This window comes from Ursus americanus, chromosome 14, assembly GCF_024610735.1.
Source record: "Ursus americanus isolate L20-20 chromosome 14, mUrsAme1.1.p, whole genome shotgun sequence".
Taxonomy (NCBI): Eukaryota; Metazoa; Chordata; class Mammalia; order Carnivora; family Ursidae; genus Ursus; species Ursus americanus.
In genome coordinates this window covers 28,351,379-28,375,907 of record NC_142140.1, presented here as the reverse complement: position 1 = coordinate 28,375,907, position 24,529 = coordinate 28,351,379, and the positions used below count along the sequence as shown (strand labels likewise).

At 45.1% G+C, this 24,529-nt stretch overlaps 1 protein-coding gene across 7 annotated transcripts in view; it reads left to right on the top strand.

The window, feature by feature from the left end:
• Window positions 1–24,529, top strand: part of PTPRG (protein tyrosine phosphatase receptor type G) — a 684,348-nt gene that overhangs the window by 611,512 nt on the left and 48,307 nt on the right. For 6 of the 7 annotated variants that reach the window (XM_045807508.2, XM_045807506.2, XM_087866886.1 and 3 more), the window contains 2 exons: window positions 3,094–3,180; window positions 16,001–16,092. In XM_045807508.2, coding sequence (XP_045663464.2) covers window positions 3,094–3,180; window positions 16,001–16,092 — 179 coding nt within the window. The remainder of the gene's footprint in view (window positions 1–3,093; window positions 3,181–16,000; window positions 16,093–24,529) is intronic. The other variant, XM_045807511.2, reaches the window with a different exon arrangement.

Here is a 24,529-nt window from a genome sequence, read left to right as displayed (position 1 = left end):
GCAGGTCCCAGACCTGTTTTGTTGAGCTGATAAACTGTTTTAAAACGTCTGGATTGTTTAGAAAATAGGCAGATTTTACTTAAAACCCCAGCTGTTTGGGTTCTCGTGATAAATTGGATGAGGTGGTAACATTGTTGTCGTGCTCTCCTGGGATATTAGTGGGCTGGGTTAACCACGAGGACGTCTTTTGGGGGAGAAGGGCACCAGTTAACCAGCCTGTCCGTCTCTGCCCTCCCTGCAGCCCCCTGGCTGGCCCCTGCATTTGGGGTTCCCCTGAGTTGCAGTCATGACTTAGGGAGACTAAGTGTTCTGGAATGGGCTCTGACCACTGCCAGGGTGGGGTGGGAATGAGATCGAGCTCATTGGGAAGGCTCCTTGGAGGAGAGGAGGTTGAGCTGTGATTTTCACAGAACAGAGAAAAGCCACACGCGCTCCAGGCAGAGCTCTGTGTCCGAGCTGACAGCGAAGTCCTCGGTCATTGCATGATCAGTATTGCCGGAGGGAAGATGCTCTCAAGCTGCCCTTCGTCCCTGCAAAACAAAGTCCGCTTTTGTGGGTAGAATCCGATTCTTTCCTAGGGGATTCAGCCTGTACAAAGGCACTGGGTTTGTCCAGCGTGCTCTTAACGTGGCTTGTGTGCAGAAGGGAATGGGAACAAAAAGTAGGTTTGTATACTTTACTCAAGTCTAGAAAAATCCAAGTTTCTAGCTCACACGTTGTGGTAGCTTTGTGCCATCACCTTTATCTCTTCTGCACACAGACTGCTCACCGGACCCCTAGTGTTCCAGGCATCACTTTTTCTTTTAAAACTGGTGACCGCCCATATCCCTCATGCCTTTCTGGAACCTTGTATCTGTGGCCATATTTCAAGATTTTTTTTAATCATTAGGAATAATTTTTACAATTCCACTCTTCAAATCCTGACAACGTGTCAAGCCATGGGTAGAGCTAAAGCGTGTTGCATGATGCCAAGATAGGGCTTGCCCTGGAGGGCTTGAGTTGACGACACGGTGGTACTAAGCTGTCTGTGCTCTGAGCTGCTCAAAGGCGTGGGGGTGGGGAGCCTTCGGAGGTCCCCAGCTGTTCCCTGAGGCATGGGCACTGTGTCTCCTTTCTCCCTGCAGCTGTGTGCTGGGGATCCGGGTCACGTGACCGCGAATGCTGCCGATCCCAGGCAACTTTTTGCTCAATAACCGTTTCCCAAATGGCTACTCGGGGACCTTTCAGAATTCACAAGAACTGTCAGTTGTTATAGTAACCGGCCCCCTGCTGTCGAGTTGGCCCTGAGATGCCAGTCGAAGCTCTTGGAACAGGCTAACACGTAGTCATTAGACAAAAGCAGGGAGAGATTCGCTGCTGAAGGTTGTCATTTAAACATCCTCCATGATACTTGAGGGATTGCTTCTGTGAAGGAGGAAATGGATGTGTGCAGTTTTTAAAGCAAACTGACTTTTCAGGAAAGGGAAACTCCTGTGTTGAGTCTGCTACCTAACCAGCACCTGTCTTGGCATTGCTCACGATTACGTGTCCTCTCTCCCAGGGCTGTTGCGTCTGTCCTGTGGGCTTGCTCAGGTGGCCCCCTCCATTATTCAAGATATTAGTTATTGGTTTTATGGCATTTGCTTCTCCGCGAAGTGTTGTCAGTTTACGGGTGGTAGTTTGAAGCGGCTGTGATTGTGTGTGAGGAAAAGCTGCGGAGATAGCCGGCTCCGCTCCAAAATTCCCGAAAGAGTGAATCTGGCAGAATTCAGAGTAGGGCTAAGGGTTGAGAAGAAGTCTAAATATTGTAGGAAGCTGCAAATTTCAAGTTTCTATGAAGATTTGCAAAAACACTCCAACACGCTCGTGATTTCTTCAGATTAATGTTTATCGCTGCACCGAGTACGCTGGTGATGTTTTGAGGACAGTTGTTGTAGTTCCAGAATGTACTCAGTAGAGGGAGACAGGGAGTTCTGAATTACAGTGCGCTCCCTGCCCCCCACCCTGACCCACACACGCATTTTAATCATATTCCCAACTTGCGGCTTCTCCAGATTGCGGTTCCTGTGCCAATCGCTTTTACCCAGTATAGAGGCTAATAGTTATCAAAGTAAGTGAAAGGTGGTATTAAAAGAGAAGAGTAACCGAACAGTTGAGAATTCAAAGATGTTCATTCATCCCAGAGTAAAAACTACCAGGTCAATCAGAAGCTCTCCAGCGTCCTTTGGAATCCCACACGTGAATTCAGAGTTCTGAGCGGGTTCAGCGGAGCTTCCAAAGAAAGAAAACTTTGCTACAAGCGAGTTTGCCTTTGCTGTTCTATCAACAGAGTTTGGAAAGAATAGGAATCATTCCAGTGTGAAATCCTATAGCCTACATTGTTAAGGGATTAAATATAATTAAGTAAAGACTTTTCCAGTGTTCTGTGGGACAAAAAAGTATGTCTCAAAAGCTAGAAACAAGACTCAGATGCTGCCATCATTAAGTGTTAAGGGGAAACTGAACATCAGACGTCGTACATAGAAGTAACTCGACTGCTTCTCTGAGGTGTCTCTCCCACCAATTCCCCGGTCTGGGTTGTGAATCAGGGAAGTGTCCGGAGATGAGAAGCATGCGTGGGGAAAAGACAAAACCCCGATTGGTCTAAGGGCACCACGTTCACATACATTTGCGACGGAGGGGAGGTTCAGATGATCCCCAGGACATTCCTGCTGAGTTCTGTTGACTTCAATGGTGTTTTAAATGGTCGCATTTGCCAGAGCATCACATCAAAGGTGGAAGGTTAGATATGTGAATGGGAAAACCCAATCATGACTGGATGGAGATAACCCTTACCTACCATTACCACCAGGAGTCATACGGGTTTCTAACCTATAACGAACGCTTTTAAGAACAAAGTTCCCATGTCCTCTTTCTTAACTATGCACAAAAAAATCCTGGAAAAAACCCAGTCCCCTTTGTGTGTAAGCTTTCTCTTTTGCAGATGCCCCAAATTGGGACCGATGATGGGTATGTCTGTGTTAGGTGGGAGGGTGGGATTCGTGTGGAACTCTTGGTGGCCAATTGAAAGTACTGTCTTCTATACCTGTTCTCTTTTGTTTTTTGTCTGTTTAGAGGGTGTAACAAAATAAAGTCCAAGGGCTTTCCCAGACGTTTCCGTGAAGTGCCTTCTTCTGGGGAGAGAGGAGAGAAGGGGAGCAGGTGAGGGGCGGTCAGGCGTAAGGGGGGTGCCTCTTTGGCCGGGCCTGGCTTGCTGGATTTTTGTTTTGTTGCCCTGGGGATGAAAGTCCTCTAGACAGCACACTGCTGCAACTTACCTGTCTTACCCCAACTCCCGGAAGTAAGAAATGCAAATCCCAGCACAGCTTGCGGGTAGCTGGTAGCAACGAAGGTATGTCCCGTGTGTGCTTGCTTTGCTTTATTTGGCGGTTTTGGGGGGCGCTTTTGTTTCTAGAAGGGGACATACTGGAATGTTCTGTGTTGGTGTGTTTGTTGCATCCATTAATCTTTCCAAAATTTCAGATGTTTGCATGTTTCAGAGCTTAAAAAAAAAAAAAAGCATGCATTTAACCTTACAAGTGAAAAATACCTTTTAGAAACCTCAATGTATAGGGGCGCCTGGGTGGCTCAGTCGCTAAGCATCTGCCTTCAGCTCAGGGCGTGATCCCAGGGTCCTGGGATCGAGTCCCACATCGGGCTCCTCTGCTGGGAGCCTGCTTCTTCCTCTCCCACTCCCCCTGCCTGTGTTCCCTCTCGCTGACTGTCTCTCTCTCTGTCAAATAGATAAAATCTTTAAAAAAAAAAAAAAAAGGAAGAACGAAAGAAAGAAACCTCAATGTATAAATAAACTGAGGAAGAACAGTAGGAAAGGAAGAGAAAAGTGAGCAAGTGGGGGAAAAGCATGTGTTTTCCCATAAGAGTGAAATTTTTTAAAAATGAAAGCATACACATTCTAGATAGCTTGAATACTGGGGAAAAATTGTCCTGGAATGATTTACAGTAAACCTTTAGAAGTCCTGATGATGCAATCTTAATCACCGTACATGAGCCTTTTGATAATATTTTTATAAGGCTTTTCTGGGCAAACTCTACTTAATATTAATCTGGTAATTAATATTTTAATATTGCCAATTAGGATAATTCACTAATATTGGGTTGTGAGTAATTTGTTATTACTTTCAATGATCCAATTTATACTGTTTACCTTAGAAGTTTTACATGGAATGATTGGCCTCCCTTGGTTGAGGATAAGTCAGGTTATTGAGATGGAATTTTAGATACCCATCGACTCTAAGCAGGTACGTTTATGAGATCTGAGAAGGTAGAGTACAGCAATTGTGGAAGATGAATGAGAAATTCTATGATGTCTCTTCTTTTAAGTGATATGGTGTGGTTTGGGCCTTGTCGGGAAAAAGGGGTAACTGCTGATACCAGGAATGTAATTATTTTTTCTACGAACTTTTTACTTAGTGAAGTCTGCAATGTTCTAATCCGTTTCCAAAACTCCAGTGGTGAAAACTGAAATTGAACCCCCCCTGTATAGCTTTAGATTCCAAGTTCTAAGCTTAGAGAGTACCTTCGACATCATGTAAATGCTTAATATTCATGCCCAGTCTGTTATAAGTATAATGTGTTTCTGACTGTAACACGTTAAAAAGTGGGTCACCTCACGGACACGGCACAGATGGTGCCCCTCTGAGGTCTACGCTCCCTGCAGACGTGATGCCGTAGCCAGGTGGCCTGTGGTTAATCTAACTTATGTTCCTCCTGCCGTGTGGGAGCGGGCTTATTCTAGATGTATTTTAGTGCCGGAAGCTTGGGGGGGGCACAGTGACTTTCATTTAGATCTAGAAGTTGAGCTCCACCTTGGGAAGCACAAGTGTTTCTAGAATCCACCTGATTATGAGCCCTTATTTTACTTCGTTGATAATGTAGGAGCAAAGCAGACAGCCCTTGGCTCAGGGAGAGACAGGTCCTCATGGTGGCTCTGCCCCTTCCCGGCTGTGTGACCTTAAGCAACTGAACACAGCCCTCTGAGCCTTGATGTCATCATCCAAGAGTAGGTCCAATGACAGTTCTCTTCCATGGGGTTGTTGTGAAGAGCAAATAGGTGATGCCTGTGAAGTGTTTAGTGTATGTGATACATTCCCACATCCAGAGGATGGGGAGACAGAGACTCGGAGAAGTTCCTTGTCTGGGCTCCCCTGCTCGGGTGGCTGAGTTGGGACAGACCATGGTAGTCTGAGTCCTGAGAAGTGCCCCTTCTCCTCACTGCTTGGTGGGCTCCGCTAATCAATCCATGATGAAGAGTGGACCAGATAGAGATCCTGTCCTCAGGGGGCTCAGATCTCCCCTGTTCCTTCCGCTGGCTGCCCTGCCATACTCTGTTCTCCCAGAGCCTACAGTTCCTCCTTCCTCCGAGGCTGTGTGTGCTGAAGACCACCAGCCCCCTCTCCCCTCTCCTCCCTCCTCCTTTATCCCAGGAGCATTGGCAGCAGCCTCCTGACCCAGTTCTGTCCTCTGCTGCTCTATAAAAAGCCTCCCAGAGAACAGGGCCCCCTCCCTCCTCTACCAGGCTGCAGATCCATCAGGGAAGCAGGGCCGTCAGCCTCTCATCTCCTGCCTCGGCCTCTTTTTATCCACTCTCATTTCCTCTCCTGGTCTGCATCCCATCCAAAATGTGGCAGGGAATCAGAAGAGCCCAAAAAGCTGCCCAAATAGCAACCCTCCAAACAGTTGCAAAGTCTATGCACATAAACCCCAGGGTAATATCCATTTGCCCATGTGGTCTGACCTCACTTGCCTTGAACAGTCCCCACCCACGGTGGGGGGAGGAGGAGGCCTGTCTGAGGGCGGACAGAACCCGGGACAGCAGGACAGTGGCTGCAGAAAGTGACAGCTGATTATCCCCCCAGAACAAAGAAGAAAAAAAAAAATCAGACCCAAGTATTTAATTAAAAAAAGTAGTTGATTTAAATTTTGAATAGGTGGAGCACCTGGGTGGCTCAGTCGTTGGGCGTCTGCCTTCGGCTCAGGGCGTGATCCCAGCGTTCTGGGATCGAGCCCCACATCCGGCTCCACCGCTGGGAGCCTGCTTCTTCCTCTCCCACTCCCCCTGCTTGTGTTCCCTCTCTCGCTGGCTGTCTCTCTCTGTCAAATAAATAAAATCTTTTAAAAAAATAAAAATAAATAAATTTTGAATAGGTAACACTTAACACAGTTGAAAACCAAAGAGCTTAATATTCTGTATGCCCCTCCATCTGATCTGCATACGTCCATCTGGTCACCTGCCCACCTGACTCCTGACCTCACAAACGGGTAACCACCACTGCGGGTTTGCTATCTCTTCCTCCAGACACTGGGGGCGGGGTGTGTAAGCAAGTAGGGACCTCTGTCCCCCCATCTCTCACCCAGCACGACACTGCGTACACCATGCTGCACCTCACTTGTTTCGCTCAACTTGATTTTTCGCTGCATCTGTGGTTTCCTCATTCTATTTTTACAGAAGACACTGTTCCTTCGTATAGTTGTCCGGATTTATTTCCCCACTCCTGCACGGCTGTCATTTTGGTTGTTCCTAGTCTTCTGTTATTATAAGCAATACCAAGGTGAATACCGTGATGTCGTTGCGCAAGTGGAGAAGTCTGTCTTAGGGTAGAGTCAGGAGACGGGCTGTGTCAGGAGCGACAGGCATCCGTAATTTTGACGGATGGCGCCAAATTGCCCTCCCCGGTGCCTGTACCCCGGGCGGCTTCTGTTGGCAACACGTGAGCCCCTTTCCCTACGCCTTCTCCAGCACGGTGTGTTGTCAAATGGGGGTGATTTTTCCGACCTCATGGGTGGAGAACAGTGGTGTGTTAGTAGAGTTGGAATGTGTTTTCTCTTATCATGAGTGAGGCAGGGCATCTTTCATGTTTGTGTCCTTTGGGTTTCTTTTGCTCTAAACTGTTGATCTTTTGCTCGTTTTTCCTTTGCACTGGTTGGCCTTTTTCTAATTGAGAGAGATTACGGTCGGCAATAAGGGGTGCAGAAATTTTTTTCCGGGGCGCCTGGGTGGCACAGCGGTTAAGCGTCTGCCTTCGGCTCAGGGCGTGATCCCGGCATTATGGGATCGAGCCCCACATCAGGCTCCTCCGCTATGAGCCTGCTTCTTCCTCTCCCACTCCCCTGCTGTGTTCTCTCTCTCGCTGGCTGTCTCTATCTCTGTCGAATAAATAAATAAAATCTTTAGGAAAAAAAATTTTTTTTTTTTAATCTGTGGTTTGTCTGCGAACTATATTCCTGCTCTTTCTTCGACCTCATAGAATCACGTTTATCCATAAACTTTTCTTTTTTGGTTTCCAGATTTTGAGTCCTTATTAGGAAGTCTTTCTCCATTCTGAGATGACTTATTTTAGTACTTTCATGGTTTCAAATTTTAATGTTAAATTCTTAGATAGTTTGGAATTTGACCTGGTTGATAGTGTGATGTCTGAATCAACTTTTCTCTTTCCGAGATGGTCCCAGGTATTTAAAAAGTACTGCCGTAGGGGTGTTTAGTGAAAAGACGTGTCATACCTCACTAGATGCTTAAAATAACACTCTTCCAGCTGAAGTCTGACGGACTGTTAATGAAATAGTCTGCAAAAAGGGTTTACGAGAACATGTCACAGATGTTGAATCATGTGCAGTGAATAAAATGTGAGTTTTCATTTCCCATCTCCTGCCCAAAAGGAGTTGGACCATCATGTCCCCATTAACCGACTCCATCTGAGGAAGTGAAGAGTCCCCTAAGCCTCAGTCCAGAACTCAGAACATTCCAGGCCGGCATTCTAAGTGTGGGACAGCTACCTCAAAGCCCCCAACTTGAAGCCTTCTTTCCTGGGTAAGAGCTTGGAGGAGTGGGAAGTGCTGTCTAGAGCTCAGCTGCTTACAGCCAGCCACGACGTAAAATCTGCCCTGTTCAGGTGATCTCGTTTGATCAAAATGTGGTTTATGAAATGACCTCTGCTGTCTTATCTCCTGGAAAGCATCAGCAGTATTTTAGTCATTCCTAGGACTCTCCGAGGATTGCTTGGCAAACTTAATATTTAGCATGCAAGTGTATTGTGCTGAAACCACTTAAGTGTACATAATTTAATTTCCTCCCGCATTCCTTAGATGCTAATTGCAGGCACTTTGTATCCTCCAGTGAAATTCTCGCTGCAGAAATCAGATTTTTGTCACTTGCAGCTGTAACAAGAGTCGAATGGGCCATCTCTCCTGACCATGTGAGATCCAAAATATTTTGAAACCTTTTCTCCTCGTTTAATACACGTATCCTCTCTCACACCTCATCCATCTTCGTGGTTTGGTTTCCCTTTTCCTCTTTCCTTCTTCCCTTCATCTCCTCCTCACATCTGACAGGCTGTTTTTATCCAAGGTATGACAACCATATGTGCCAGGATTTCCAGAATTGCCCTGATGTGAAATATGTCATTTGATTATTCCCAAGAGTACTTTGATATTTGTCAGATCACATGTGCCTTTTACAAGGTTTGGAGACTATGAAAATGAGCAGTGCAAGTCTGAATTCTTCTTTCTAGAAGATTCCTTCCTGGAAAGATAATACAAGTATAAACTGAGTTGTACAAACAGAATCATTTCACATACAGTGAAGGAAGCTGAACAGTGAGTGGTTGCATCTGAAAAAAATCTCAACTCAGAACTTAGAGTGGGCTCTTTTCCAAGTGGGACCCCTGAGTTATTTCAAGCAGGCACTCCTCTTTGAGGAAAAGCCTAACAACGCCCACAGGCTTTTCCTTCTATTGTTGTCTTTGTTGTTTCAATTTCTAGAAACATTTTGCTCTAATAAATCAATCCACATCTTTTTCACACAGCTCTCAATCATCTTCCTTAAAGGCATGTGAATGTTCTCAACTTTCTATTTATCAGTGGTTCTTATTCATACGTGGTTTACTACAACAGATCCGTTCACAAAAGTAAATATTAATGTGATTTCTGTACTCAACAGCATGAAAATAAATGGGATTATTAGCAGGCATGGCACTGTAAATTTAAATGAGGGCGTATATAAATCAGTTAAGATTGCTTAATTAATATGCACCAGCAGCTCAGCCAACTGCCCGTTCTGGTCTGCAGTTAGCATTTTGAGCTGCACACTGCTGACAAACTCCTTGCACCCTGATACGATTATAAAACCGTTGAGCTTAATTAGAAGATAGTGACCGGGCTTCTGATCCCTACACATCGTTTGGTTGTTTTGTCATCCCAGGTTTGGGTGGGACTCTAGCAGTGGTGCTGTGATCTGCTCTTGCGTGGGCCCCAGCTGTGGTGATGTGGACGGCAGTGGGGTAATAAGCCAGGGACCCAGAATGAGAACAATAGGACCTCTCATCACTTGTCAAAAGGATGTACGTTTTGACCCAGATGTCTGTACGTCTCAGAAACCTCTGGTCCTGTAAACAGGGCTGGAGATGCTGCCTTTTGAGGACCCTTTTCGATATACGGTGGTGCTAAGTGGCATTCTAGACCTTTCCAATATTCAGTCTTTCTGGACTCAAGATTAGCAGTTTGCTTTTGAAAAGTCTCCATCACCTCAGTTATTCCCAGAGTCTTGTCAGAGGGGCAGAAGGAGATGTAAGTAAGAATTAAGATAGCAAATGTTATCTATGCAAGTATTTGGGGGAAAAAAAACTGAAGCAACATAAAGGAAAGTCTCCTTGTAGAACTTTGGTCATTCTGGGTGTGTCTGATTCCTGGAAGGAGATGGGGAGGGAGAATGGCAAGTCTAGAGATTTCTTCCTCATCTTCCTCATTTGCTGCATTTTATTTAAATAAGTCTCTGTAACTTGAGTAATTATTGATGAAGTATTTCGGTCGGGGAGTGTGTTGGTGTGTCTGTCTGTCTCTCTCTCTCTCTCTCAAGAGAACCAGTTAAACACCGGGGCCTGCCGGTGCTGGGAGTATGTGTGCTGTAGGGGGAGCTCGGAGAAGCACCATTGATGGCTTGCTGATACCGGTCGATGTTTACCATCCTGATGACATGCGCTGTGCTTCCTCTCAGGCATAGAATCCTTGGTTTTGGAAAAAGCTTCTCTCTTCAAAATCTCTCCCTTACCTAAAGGAATGAGAAGTTATTTTTAGAAATTTTAGTCCAAGACCAGATGTTCATGACTGTCCGCTTACTGTGCCCACGGGCGTTTTACAGGCTAGGCCAATCCATCCATGCACGGGCCTGGACCACAGATCGTGGGGTTGGGCTGGAGACCGAGGGAGCTGCTCGCCAGAATCCATATCAATTTGATGAGCTACTAGAGAGGGTATCACCCATTATCCTCTTGACTTCCAGTCAGGCCTTTCCTAGAAGTCTTAACATTTAAGAGCCCACATTAGTTTTCTAAAAATGGATGAATGAATGGAGAGTGATACAGAAAGCATGTTTGCATTTTGTTATACTTAGAACTTTTCGTGAGATGCATGTGTATCTAACAGGTTGGCCATCTTCGGTCAAGCACGAGAAACACGTGGCTTGGACTTAGGAGCTGTGTTCTATGAAAAATGTATACGTTAAACGGTAGACTGTCGTTCAGTGCAGAGAGGCGGTTTTTCTATGAGAGGCACGTAAGGGGTGCAGCCAACTCCGGGACCAGCACGTGTTTGCATTCTGGTCCCCGTACCCCTTGAGCTGGAACTGAGGAAAAATTACCTCATGGCCACTGGGGTGTCTTTCTTGCTCCTATCTAGAAGCATTCATTGAATGTTTGACGTAACTCTATCTTGTTATTTCTTCATGGGGATGAGTTTGAGGGACCCGTCTAACTCAGTGTTTTTCAGTTTTGTTCAAGTGGCGGACACTTGGGATAAGGACGTCAGAATATCCATGAGCTACTTAATAAGTAAATACAAATCCAATTCCGTGACAGAAAGTACAATTTAATTGGCTGGCAGATAAGCAGAGCAGTCCACAAAGGTGGCTGAAAGGGTCGTTTTAGGAGAAAAACTTTCACTTGAGAAATCTGTGAGCTGAGAAGACACTTGTCCAACGCGGGCGGCAGAACACAGTGCTCGAGCTTCAGGAAATGCCATCCTCTCTCCGAGAACCTAGGTTCCAACAGAAGCAGAGCAGAAGACCTTTCAAATTCTTATTTAAGTATGTGAGATGCAGTTTATTTTTTTCTGTATTTGAGAGGATTATGTTAACATCCTTGAATTCTCAACTACAGTTTTTTAGCCCATCTGGGACCCTGTAAATTCTAGATGCTTACTTTTATGGTCACTTTTATGGTACGTGCCATCTGAGACTGTTTTATTTCTTCAGTGGCTTTCTTAGAGTACTGAAGACTCTCTGGAGCCACTTTCCCTGTGTCACTGTGCTGCTTAACCAGACGCCGCACACACCAGCATCCTTGGGGGGATTTTTCCAGATGACACAGGCCCGTTCCTCTACCCTGGGACTGCTCAGCTAGAATCATGAGGAGTGGGATTCATCCAGCGTAGTCCCCAGACCAAAGAGATAATGTAGGTACTGCTCGTTGATAACGACCACTCGACTGAAACCTTACTGACGTGTGTGTGTGTGTGTGTGTGTGTGAGAGAGAGAGAGAGAGAGAGACTGACTTTAGGACCCTCCAAAATGGAGCTGTACCTAAATTGGGACACTCAGAATGTCCACAGAATCCATGTGGCAAAGGTAGATGACGGGAAGCAAAAGTTCCCTAATTTGGATCATTACTAAGCCAGTCAGGGTCATTGGAAAAAATTTATCTGTTCTCCGTTCCTTAAGGGTGACATATTGGTGGGTTCAGGGGACAACAGGGAAGGGAAGGAAAAAAGGGGGAAAGGGAAGAAGAACATAAAGTGTATGGTGGGGATCCAGCAGCCTGTAATTGGTACTTAAACTTGTAAATGTATTTTTCTTTCCAAATGTGGTCCACTTTATTGTTTTCCTTCTCTTTTTAAGGTATTTGCCTAAACAAATGTTCATTGTGAAGAAACAATTTTAGAAAATGGCCCTTTATGATCCAGAATCTGTTTCATTCAAGGAGGCATTTTTAGAGTAACTTAGTTGAAAGAGAATCGGACCTAGACAGACATTTGAAATTGTATGCACAGTGACCCGTTGAGCATTTTCAGAAATTCTGTCTCCATTCTCCCGAGCTCAAAATGAGAGACAGTCCTGCCTCTTTGAACACATCACAGTGGAAACATTTAGAGGCATGAAAACTTGTGTTTCTTTTCCCTCGTTTTCAAAATCCCTGCCTTTACTTGTTTATCCCTGGGCATTGCTGAAGGCCAAAAACAGCCTCTCGTGGGACTTCTCTGAAAGGAGTTCGTTCAGACCCAATGTCATGTGACATTGACCCTGGACCAGCTGCTTTTCTTAGGTATTAAACCCACAATGTCTAATTTGCACACAGAAGGGTTCACCTCAGTATGGTCAATGGTAGTGAAAAGTGGACACCAAACTAGTACCAGGGTCAGTCCCTCACTCACACAGACCTGCAGGGGCGCCCGAGTGGCTCAGTCGGGTAAGCGTCTGCCTTCAGCTCAGGTCATGGTCTCAGGGTCCTGGGATCAAGCCCCGCGTCAGGCTCCCTGCTCGGTGAGGAGTCTGCTTCTCCCTCTCCCTCTGCCCCTCCCCCTGTTTGTGCTCTTTCTTTTTTTCTCTTTTTCTCTCCTCTCTCTCAAATGATTAAATAAAATCTTTTAAAAAATAAAAAGCAGACCTCCAGTAATTAGTGATTAAAGGGCTAAATAGCTAATCATGTGACACATCCATAAAATGGGGGGGAGCCAGCATGAATGGGTACGTCAGTTCCTATGTGTTGTAAGGGAGCTAGGTACAGTAGGATTTGACTTTGTTAAACACAAAAGAAAACAGCCTGTCTGTGTGTCTGTGTGTGCGTGAGAAGACCACAGTAGCCCCTGATGGACCTCCTTGCTCCATTTTTGCTGCCCTATCCCCATGCTCATCACACAGCAGCCAGAATGAGTGTTTTGAAGGAGACGAGTCCGGCTGTGCCTCTCCACTGATGAAAGCCCTTGGTCGGCTTCCCATCTCCCGTAGATACCAGTGAAGGTCATGGCCTTGGAGCTGCCATGATCTGGCTCTTGGCCACCCCTCCACCCTTTCCTCCTGCTGCCCTTCCCTGCTGTCACCTCACGCTTCCTTTCAGTTCCTACAACATGCAGGCTCACTCTGCTCTTGAACGAGCTGCTTGACCTGCCCAGGGCGCTGCTCCGCGACACCTGCCCGGGGCTCCTCCTCTTCAGACGGTCTCCGCTCCAGGGGCGCCTCAGCCTGCCTTACTTTCTTCATAGCCCTTGAGCATTCGAAATCGCTTGTTGACTTGTCTGTTGGAGATCTCCACCATGAGAACAGAGGCGCCTCGTCTGTCTTGTTGGTCAGACCGCCCTGGCCCCCTCGTCGCCCGTGATCGAGGGACAATAATAAAAGCGGAAAAGTGTGGAAGGATATGCCCCCCCAAATATTAATAGTAATGATCACTAGGCAGAGGATTTGGAGTAACTTTAATTGATTGCTTTTCCTTTTCGTTCGTTTGTATTTCCTAATTTTTCTGCTGACGTCATGTATTATGTATGGAATTCGAATGCTTCTCTGGGCTTAAGGAAGTGGCTTTGAAGCTTCCAGGCAATTGCAGAGAGAAGGCATTATCTGCAGGCTCTGTGAGCGGCGGGTGCTGAATCAGTGGTTGCTGAGTCCACTGAAACCTTTATTCTAAGGGAAGGTATTTCCCCAAAGTTCTGTAGGTCGTTGCCCACCTGAGTCCTCGCGTGGGAGGAAAGTAGGTAGGACATGCACCAAGGTGCAGATGTGGAGAGCCGTGTCTCCCAGATTTCTGACCTTCATCCGCAGTGGTGTGATTTTCTCTGACAATCGCAGGGTTATTTTGCTCTGGGGAAAATCCATTACAAACAGCAGCACATGGGGCACTGGGGTGCGATGTGCTGCGGTACACACCGCCTTTCTTTTTTCCCCAAAGAGAATGCAGAGCCGTTAGCTCCACATGTAACAGTGAACAGTCTGCCTGCCTTCTTCCAGAAAAAGAATCGACAATATGGTTTATCCTTTGAGTCTCCTGACTTGAACAGTACCTTGGCCAATAGCAATTCTTTGTACTAGTAGTTTTATATATTAGAAATTTAACGGGTATAGTAATTATGTCTTATAACAGGAGACTTACTTGTCGGGGGTGTGTGTGTGTGTGTTTCCAGTTCAAGTCTGACCTGATGAGTTGCATGTCATTTGTTTCAGTGTTCGCATTTCTTTGGGTTAGTAAGTTCTTGAATGGTCCAGTATTTCAACAAAAGCAGGTTTTGCCTAGCTACGACACTCGGCAGTTAAGGTTTTACTTCATTTGTGGAGTCCGTCACCTGTGTTTTAACTTGAATGCTACTTTCTGGAAATCTGTGCCAATTTGAGGGAGAGAAGAATCCAAGATTAGCAAACTTGATGACTGATTTAGAAACAGAAAGCAACTACTCCCTCAGACAAGAAAATCATGTGTGTGTGTTTTTCACATGGATTTCCATCATCTTCACATTCAGTAGAAGATCCGGTTATTATCAGAGCCCTAAAACATTTTGTGCATTTCATATCCATGTGGCTTAAGTCGGACTGATGGACGTTCTTTCGAGATTTAGGTAAAGGCAGCTAACGATGAGTGATGAAAACTTGCTTTATTATTTATGTTACCAATGCCAGGCAGTTCATAGGAGGAAAAAAATCATTTTCAGCCCTCTGCAAGAGCAGTCCTGCAAGACATGTGCCGAGTAGGAGTGACTTATGTTCAGAACCCCCTAATGGCATGGAGCAGCAGTCCAGATTGCTTTCTAGAACAGTGCCCAAATGTACAATCGGTTAGAGCTTCTTTCCGTCTGGAAACAGGCACTGCTTAAAGAAAAATGCCGTGCCCAGCAGAAGCATCCCAGGATACTTTGGATTAAACGAGCAAAGACAGCTCTGAAGAAAAGTTGACTGACTCTAGCGGTTGGAATGCAGCCCCCAGGAAGAGCAGGGCTGGAGTGTGTGTAATCGGGGCTTGGTGTGAGGCGTCAGAGGAGCAGGCTGGATCCCAGGGACACCGAGCACCAGAAGGATGCCGCCTGCTTGGCTAAAAGACCCAGCAGTAGGGCCAGCTATTGTGAAGGCCCTCCGCCAGATGAACAGGGACCCTTCTCTGGTCACAATAGCCATTCACGCTGAGCAGCCTCATTAAATATTCAGCCTGTGCTTCCGGCAGCTCATTAGGGCCGCAATGAGCAGTGACGTGGATGCTGGAAAGCCGAGGGCCAGCCAGCATCAGTAGGCAGAGGCTGAGTGAGCTGCTGATGGCTTTTCTGTGCACTGCCTGTCCTATGATGACCAGTGTTTGCTCCCTGCTTTGCCTGAAGTCCAGGTAAAATACCGCAGAAAACAGGCAGCGGACACCTGCGAGCGTCAGGTTCTTATTTCCGATGTTGTGTGGCCAGGGCCTCGGATTTTGAGGGCTTGCCCCCTTCAAGCCCTCTGACCCTCTTAAAGAGCTGTCTGTAGCTTCGGGGGCCTTTGCTGGGCACTAACAATGTGATGCTATTGTGTACTTGGGGCTGTTTGATGAGTGCGTTTGAGGTGTGGTTTTGAACTTGGTGCTGGAGGTTTGGAAGACCAAGTTATTACTCTTCTGTAACCGGTCAAATTTAGAAATATTGTGGGGGGTCCTCCTAACGGTTTTTGCAGCAAGTTTTGCCCTGTGTATGCCAAGTGTTGGTGGATTTGAGCGGTTCACTACTAAGCTTTCCCTTTTGAATCTCAAGAGAGGTATGGTGCAATAAAAAAATAAATATTCTTAGCTATTGGGGATTCTTCCAATAGACGGAATGTTGTCCTTCTTAAATCATGTTACTTTTCCACGGGCTCGCACTCAGTGCTGTGTGGTATTTAAAGCTGGTAAAACCTGTGAAGGAAGAATTGAAAAATGAACTCCCAAGTGTATTTCTGTGGTCTCACTGTTTGCATGTTTTTCTCTTTCCTACACAGAAAATGTTTTCAGACAGCTCATTTCTATGTGGAAGATAGCAGTTCACCTCGGGTGGTCCCCAATGAAAGTATCCCTATTATTCCTATTCCGGGTAAGTAAGACACACTCTTCTTTCCAATGGGCTAATTGTTTTTCTCTTTTGTTTGTACTTCTGTGTGACAGCCATGACAAAATATTATTTTCCTAGCCTTTGAAAGCTTGCCCTAAAAGATCCTTAACTAAGGGGGGTTTAATGAAATCTTTGCTCCTTTACATATCTGCAGTGTGATGAAGTCCTCTTTGAGAGGAACAAATAACTAGGAGTTAATACAGGATAGACTCACATGCAGGGAGGGGAAGTAACGGCAGACAAAAGGGAAAGCATAGATATTTGCAATCCACGTGGACCGGGTTTCATTTTGATAGGCAATTTGCACTTACTTTTTTTTTTTTTTAAATCACAATTTGTAATGCGGTTTTCTCGAATTGTCTCCTAAGATTCCGTACCCTGCAAATACTTTATCTTAGCGTTGGAAGTTTTGCTTCTTAGGATTTTGTGGGGGAAGTCTAGGGCTACACTCTTGGTCCAGGGCTTATTTCATTGGTCCTCAGGTGAAAGATGAAACACTCGGTTAGTGTTCGGGTGGGGACTGGTGGAAGACACTGTAGTGAATCCTACAAATGCCATAAACATGGGGAAGTTCGGCAGCCGCCTAGCTGTAGGAGAGGGGATGTGGGAATTGAAGGTGGCTCCCACCATGTGTGTTTGGCATCCCTTCCTTTTTGCCAGGTTTGAACTTTCTTCCTCTGGGTTTCTGGATGTCCTGGTAAATATCTATCTTTAGATATCTCTGACGTCCCCCTCCTGACATTCATTGTTTTTTTCTAAATGGAGGCACTCCTTTTCCCCTAGTGCTGCGTCCCACACACCTGCAGCTCCCCTCATTCTCCAGAAAGGTCTTCCCTGTCTAATACGCCATGTATTGTTCTTGTTGGTTTACTGTCTCCTCCTCCGACAAAGAGAGCTTCACAGAGGCAAGCGGATGTCTCCTTAGTCCTAGGATAACACCGGCACAGAGTTAGCGTTCTTTAATTCTCGGAACAAATGAATTCACGTCAGCGAACCTTTCTTAAAGTTCTTCAGAGGCTGTATCTGTGAAGCTCGGAGGTACAGTCATTCTCTCGGTGCCACGGAATGCTTCTGTTGTGTAAAAACCTTCACGAGGTGCGGTCACGGTTGGGGGGTTCATGGGACCTTTATGTGTCAGTCTATGCGAAGTCGTTAGGGATTGCTGGAATTGGCCCCGTGTTCTCCGTTCTGGTCATCTTCTCTCACGGAAGCTTGTCACACAGAAGCAAGAGGGGTAGCAGAGAGGCTCTGGGTACGTTCCTACTGGATCATTTCATGGCTGCTAACCCGTTCCCAGACAGACGGGACAGGTTTTGTGTTCCCCTCCGTTCTTCCCTGGCCCTCACCCTTGAGTCTTGGTGGAGGAAACTAGTCCTGCCTTTGAGAGGAGCCGAAGCAGACAGGAGTCCGCAGTCTTCCACTTGCGCGGAGTAGGTCGTTTTGTCGAATCTGCAGGAATCATTTTCCTCTTGCATCCCCTAGAACGTGTGGACCTCTGGCAAATGCCTAGGAGTTTCTCTCTCCTCTGAACGGACTCCTCTGACAGACAAGCTGTTGGGTACCTGAAATCTATCTTAGAAGGTTAGATGGTGAGCTGCTACTTGGGCTGTCTTTCAGTGTTTATTTTCTTTTCCCACTGGATTGGGAATCAGAAAACCTAGGATCTCGGGGCGCCTGGGTGGCACAGCGGTTAAGCGTCTGCCTTCGGCTCAGGGCGTGATCCCGGCGTTATGGGATCGAGCCCCACATCAGGCTCCTCCGCTGTGAGCCTGCTTCTTCCTCTCCCACTCCCCTTTCTTGTGTTCCCTCTCTCGCTGGCTGTCTCTATCTCTGTCGAATAAATAAATAAAATCTTAAAAAAAAAAAAATGAAGAAAAGAAAACCTAGGATCTCGCCCTGCCTCTGCCGTGAAACCTCTGGTCAGTGCCTTGACCTCTCTGAGCCTTAGTTCCCAAACTCTGTAAAAGGAACAGGATGTTCAATCTTACCTGCACTCGAGGCAGTGTTAAAACTCAGATGAGAAGCATTTTGGAAACTGTGAGCCAGAAATGTCAGTTGTTGAAGTGTTCTTTCCGAAATCACGGTATCGCTCACCCCAGCAGCTGTGGAGAACAAGTATCTGCCCGGTCCTCAGGTTGGGATCGCCCCGCATTCACTGGGGGTGGCCCGCCACGCCTTGCTCTTTCCCTTGGACTTGAGGATTTTCAGTTCACTGGAATCCTGAGAAAATGCCAGTCCGTTGCGCCGGCCTTGCCACACCTCTGGGTAGGTGTTTCAGACCAGAAAGGCTTTTGAGTGTTTTCTACGTACATACCTGTGAGAAAGTTTAATTTATAAATCAGGCACAGTAAGAGAGTCACAGTAATAACTAATAATAAAAGAGAAGAATTATAACCGTATGTTGTAATCAAAGTTATGTGGTCTCTCTCAAAACATCTTATTGTGCCGTCCTCACCGTTCTTGTGATGGTGTGAGATAAAACGCCTGTGTGGTGAGCTGCGGTGAGGGGAATGACGTGGGCATGTGACGTAGCACTCGGCTACTGTTGTCCTTCTGATGATACGTCTGGAGACCGCAGCTGAGTGCAAGGAACTAAAATCCCAGATGAGGGGGGACTCCTGTACTCACCACCCAAAGGCATTTCTTGAAATGGGAGTTTTTCCTAATTCATACTTGCTGGTAGTGTAAGTACTTGGGAAGAAAATTGCTTTAAATTCTCCACTGACTGAGAAATCTGTGTTCAGTCGTACCTCACTGGACGTAGTAAATGCAGCCTTGAGGAGTCGTGACACGACTGTAAAAATGAAGTAGTTGGAATGCTACAGTGCGGTGTGACGGTGAGGGACCTAAAGAAACCAAGAGCGAGGCTGCTCTCTCTCTCTCTGTTCCCAGATGGCACAGCCTTCTTGGGGGGCCCTTGCCAAGACACATCAACTCATTTCACCCTTACTTGGGAAGAACTTACTCCCCATGACCTTTCTTTAAAGATTTTTCAATTTAATCCCACTCTCTCCCTTTTTCTGAAACAAAACCCCCCACTGACCTGTTTAATAGTCCCATTTGTAAAATATTTTCTAATTTATGATGCACTTCAGTGATCCACTATTCTCTCTATTCTTATGGTTTCTTCTGGTTATTAGCATCCAACTATGTCATGCATAAGAAATTCAATGTAAGAGAAACGCTTTTTAATAAATTCATGAGTTATTTTCACTCTGGTAAAGCTTTCACCCCAACTTTTCCTTAGAGGACACCTCCTTGGGGTCCTTCTGAATGATTTACCCTAGGAATTATCTCATTGTTCTTATTTCCAAAAATAGTAGGATATTTACAGAGTTCATATCGAGTACTTGTTCTATCCACCAGGCCTCAGTTACATATTTTTTAAGATATTTATTTATTTATTCATGAGAGAGAAAGTGCGCACACGCACACAGGCAGGGGTGGGGGAGGAGCAGAGGGAGAAGCAGGCTCCCCGCTGAGCAGGGAGCCCGATGCAGGGCTCGATCCCAAGACCCCAGGATCATGACCTGAGCCAAAGGCAGGTGCTTAAGCGACTGAGCCACCCAGGCACCCAACCTCAGTTATATCTTATCCTTGTTTAAAACCTAATAACAGGACTACTGGACTTCCGATTTATCAACTGTTATCACTTGAACTCCTTATTTCCTATAACTGATTGTTTAAAAAGAAAGATACTTCCAGACAACGACTCTAGTAAACTGAACCATTATACTGGTTAAAAATGTATGGATGCAGCAGGGTAAGAATGAAAACTCAGGCACCACGCTGTTGTAAAATAGAGCTTTGGGGTCATCACTAGAATATGGAATAATCTCTGTTCCTAGAACTTCCTTTACATTTAACCATTCTTTTTAGAAAACGTTATGCAATATGTATTGAGTGTTTACTGATGACATGGTTTATTTTCACTGCAGTCGGTCCTGTAGAGACAGGTGCAGTGGATAGCCTCCTCTTACAGCTGCAGGACCTGAGGCTCAGAGACCCTATTAATTCACCCAGCTGATGGGAGGGGTGGAGCTAACTCTGGAATTCTCTGTGTGGCTTCAAAGCACAGATGCTTTGAAATGGCTCTGCCACCCCTTGGCATGCTGTTCTGACAGTTCTGATATCTCAAGACTTCAGGCACCTCATTTGGATATCCGTTCTCTAAATCAAGGCATTTCAAATACATGTGAATATCCCCTGTAGTTTTTTCCCCCGAGTTCTTGATGATGACCTTCCACCAAGCACTGACCTTTTGCCTCTCCGCTGAATTCTCTTACAGCCCGCTGAATAGTTTCGTTATTCTTTTGTTGAAGTTTCTTCCTTATCAAAAACTCATCTCTACTCTGTTCCCTAGTCCTTTTTATTCTCTTACTTTTGAAGAAAAAGGCGCTCTACCCACCTATACTTCCATTCCCTGTGCAAAAATAGGCCTATGTGATTTAAATGACTTAGGGAGAAATTCACAAATCTGTTGAAACTTTTGGATGATTCTGCTGTGGTTGAAGTTCATTAAACAGCTCCGGTCTTTAAATCCCAAAGTATAAGTAGAATCAGTAAGTTACACTAACTTTTTAAGAAGTATTATAAAATACCCAAATGGTTAAGGAGAGGTTTGTTAATTGATCACTCGTCCCTTAGACACAGCCATTTATAGGAATTTTTGAGGAATTCTAAGTTACTCATTTTACTAATTGACTTGAAATCTTCAGTATGTTCTCCTGATTTAACATAGCAAAGACAGTCTTGTCAGAATGAAGACATTGCTTCTTCCTGATCTCACCTGCACTTACCTAAAAAGTAGACATGCTAGAGGATGTGAATATGATGGCCAAGGTTGGTTAGCTACGTTAGAAAGAACTCTTCTAACACAAGAATATTTATCCAATGTGAAAGAAATTAAAGAAGTGCTTCTGAAGGTGCGTTCCAATCACTATAGAAGGGACATCAATTCTTTCATTGGGAAAATTTGGAATTAGAGTATCTGCTCCATATATGGGAACAGTGGTTAGTTGGTTGGTTGGTTTTCCTGGTAACTTGAACTCTGACTTGTGCGGGAGAATAAAAGGGACTCTGACTCGTAATACTTTTCACTAAAGTTTCTTCAGAACCGAACGTTGCATGGTTATGGGTTCTCCATTGTTACCCTGGGAGGGGGAAGCATAATTAACTGCAGGAGCTTAGCGGTCAGTCCCCTGTAATGCTTTCTAAGTAATACTTATTTCTGTGATGTTTTTAAGATACTGAAGTGGTCACACAGTTCCTTTAAGATCCACATTATTCTTCACATCTGCAAGTACTTTTAAAAACCTAGAGTTTCCAATCAGGAGGTACTCATTTTAAAAGACACACTTCAATAATCTTTTCATTGCGTTACTGCAGCGTTACGAACATACACCATCTACAGACTATTTTCGCTGCATTGTAGTATTCTTTCAGACTTTCATTATATTACAGCTTTTTAAAATCAAAACTTAGCTTATGAAATTAACCTGATAATTGGCTAAGTTGTATGGGCTTTTCCAAATGTGCATATTGTCAGGCACAAATGTCCTTAGAAATGCTTTGTTTGTGGAAATTAGAGAATCTAACTTGCTAATAAGAGCGTTACAAAACAAAGTGTTGCTGCTAACCGGGAGCTTGGAAATCCAGAAATGATTCATGCCTTTCCAGCAGTTAAAATACATCTTAATAATTTGAAGGTCACTGGCTTCAGCAGGGTGCCAGCATATAAAGGGGTTTTAAACATGCAGTTTAAAACCCTTGGGATTAAACCAACCTTGTTGGCATATTTTATTTATACAGAGATTATCTCCAAAGGAGATTCATTGGTCTTTTGACTATAATGAAGCCTTTTCTTTATTGACTTCATTGTGTCATAAATGAAGAGATTTCTTTTTATGGCAGGAAATAAAATGTTCCAATCTCCACAACACTCCTTGCATCCAAAGAGTCTGATTTAGACAAAAATCTATTTGTTGTGCCCTAATGCGGAAATGAAAATCCCAATAATGTTCTTTCGTTTCATGTTTGCTTTATCTTCCTAAGTGGACACAGAGGTCTTACCAAGTGCAGAGAGAGGCCTGAACTTGGCCTCTGGGAGCTGAGCGGGCAGGCAAGAAGGGACTGAGTTCCTGAAATCCAGGTCTGTCCATTAGAGGGGTGGTGAACAGCCCAGTTGTGGGACTTGGAGGAGTAGGGGTGTAAGGTCTGAGCAGGAGGGACTTGACCCAGGAACTGTGTTGGGGCTTTAGAGGTTTCCCCTGCTGAGGGACAGAACTGGTTGGGATTTGGCATAGGGTTGCGGGAACTGCTATGGGTTAAATGAACTTCACAGAGATTGGTGGCAGAGTAGGTGACTGAAGGCCATCTGGACCTGGTAATAATATATGTACCTGCACCCTGCCGATACGGATATTTTCTTAAACGGACATTAAACCAGTCAACCCCAGCACTAAGCATCTTGGCAGGAAGGTAAACCCTGCAACACTTCATTTTACCTGACATCATCAACATGATCAGAATACCAATGTGAATTTTCTAGGTTGACTGAAGCTTACTGTTAAAGCCAAAGTGTATCTTTCATTCCTTTTAAGTCAGAAGGTTTCTTTAAAAAGCATTATTGGGGACGCCTGGGTGGCTCAGTCAGTAAAGCATCTGCCTTCAGCTCAGGTCATGATCTCAGGGTCCTGGGATTGAGCCCCACATCAGGCTCTCTGCTCAGCAGGGAGACTGCTTCTCCCTTTCCCTCTGTGCTCTCTCTCTCAAATAAATAATGCTTTTTATTTATTTTTTTAAAAATATTGTGGTTTTCTGCCCTCTCTAACCACGTGTGTTCAATTTAAGGTCTAGAGAGAGGTCCAAAAAAATGGAAGACACAAGGCTTCAGAGTCAGCCTGGCCCCACCACGTGATAGTGGACCTTGGCCAAGCTCTTGGGTCTCCTTTAGCCAGTCTCCCCATCTGTAAAATGGGTAATCACAGCCCCAAATCATAAGGCCACACAATTAGCACCCAACAATAAATCCTAGTTATCAAGCATTTACTAAATGCCAAGCACTCTTGTAACTGCTTCAGTCATCTGTTGACTTTTCATAACTCTCTATGAAAGTCATTATCATTCCCATTTTACAGATAAGGAAAGGGAATTACAGAGGGGTGAAGTCCTACCACCAGGCCATCTGGCTCTGGCTTCTCCACTTACACCAGTGCCCCTACATGCCTGGCACACGGGATGCTTTCTACCATCAGTAACAAGAATGACAGCTAGACAGTTTTACTGAGTGACAGGCTGAAGACCCAGCCACGGAGCTGCATGATGGGCTGAGCCCTCTGCGGCACCTCGCTGGGGATGATGTTCAAGAACCGCCTCGGCTGCTGATTTTTTCCTTTCTAATATCAAAAAAGACAAGCAAGTGAAGTTTTCGCTTTCTGTTTATGTTATTCCTGAAGAGGAAGAGAAAGTGAAGTGAGCACAGGCAAGGTTAGAACCACAGACCGGTATAGGGGTGATTTCCCTCTACCCGGCTCCAAATTGCAAATACAGCAGAGACATAACCAGATTCTGGAAACAGCTTTTCTCTATGTTCAATGCGTTATTCTTTATTTATTATGTTTTATTTAACGTGAATAATCTCGAGCTCTTTTTTACCTCCATGGAATCTCTCGTCTTTGGTACTTTCTTCTTAGTAGATGTTCACCCTCTCTCAATGTGCCTCTTTGGGTACCTTGCAAACCAGAGACTAACTTCAGACGTCATCAGAAGTGGTTCGTAAGGCTGCTGACCACAGTAAAAGGCCTCTTTTATATGAAGTTTAATTCCAACCACCGAGAGCTGAAATCTTGGAACAAAGTGTAAATAACAACATGGAATAACAATCTTACTCTTAAGGTGCTGATTCTCAACTGACTATACCAAACCTCTTCTAATGGGGTGATTTAAGGATAACAGCAGCACTCTCATTTTTGCCTAATTTAAATCTTTGGTATCTGAAAATTCTGTAACTAAAAATATTGGCACAAAATTAAACGGGAACATTTTATCCAAGATACTCTGTTTAATTAACCGAGATACTCTTGTTTCATTCCTTGTTCTTCCTGGAAATTGTACTTGGAGAATGAAGACAAGCCGGGGGTCACAGTGTGGAGCAGCACGGTCTTCCCGTGCGGTACACACCGGGCTTCAGATCACACCTCTGCTTGCGGAGTTATTGGTCACTTCGGACATGTTGTTTCCATTACCTTGTGTGGCATGTGAGGAGAGCAGTGTTCACCTAGTTCTGGTAAAGCTGAATGTATGGCAAGCATTTAGCACGGTCCCTGGTCACCAGTAAGGGCGGATTACATGGTGATTCTCTTGTCATTCTGCGGAGTCTCTCTTGAGACCGTTTCAATTATATCCTCACCATCTCCCT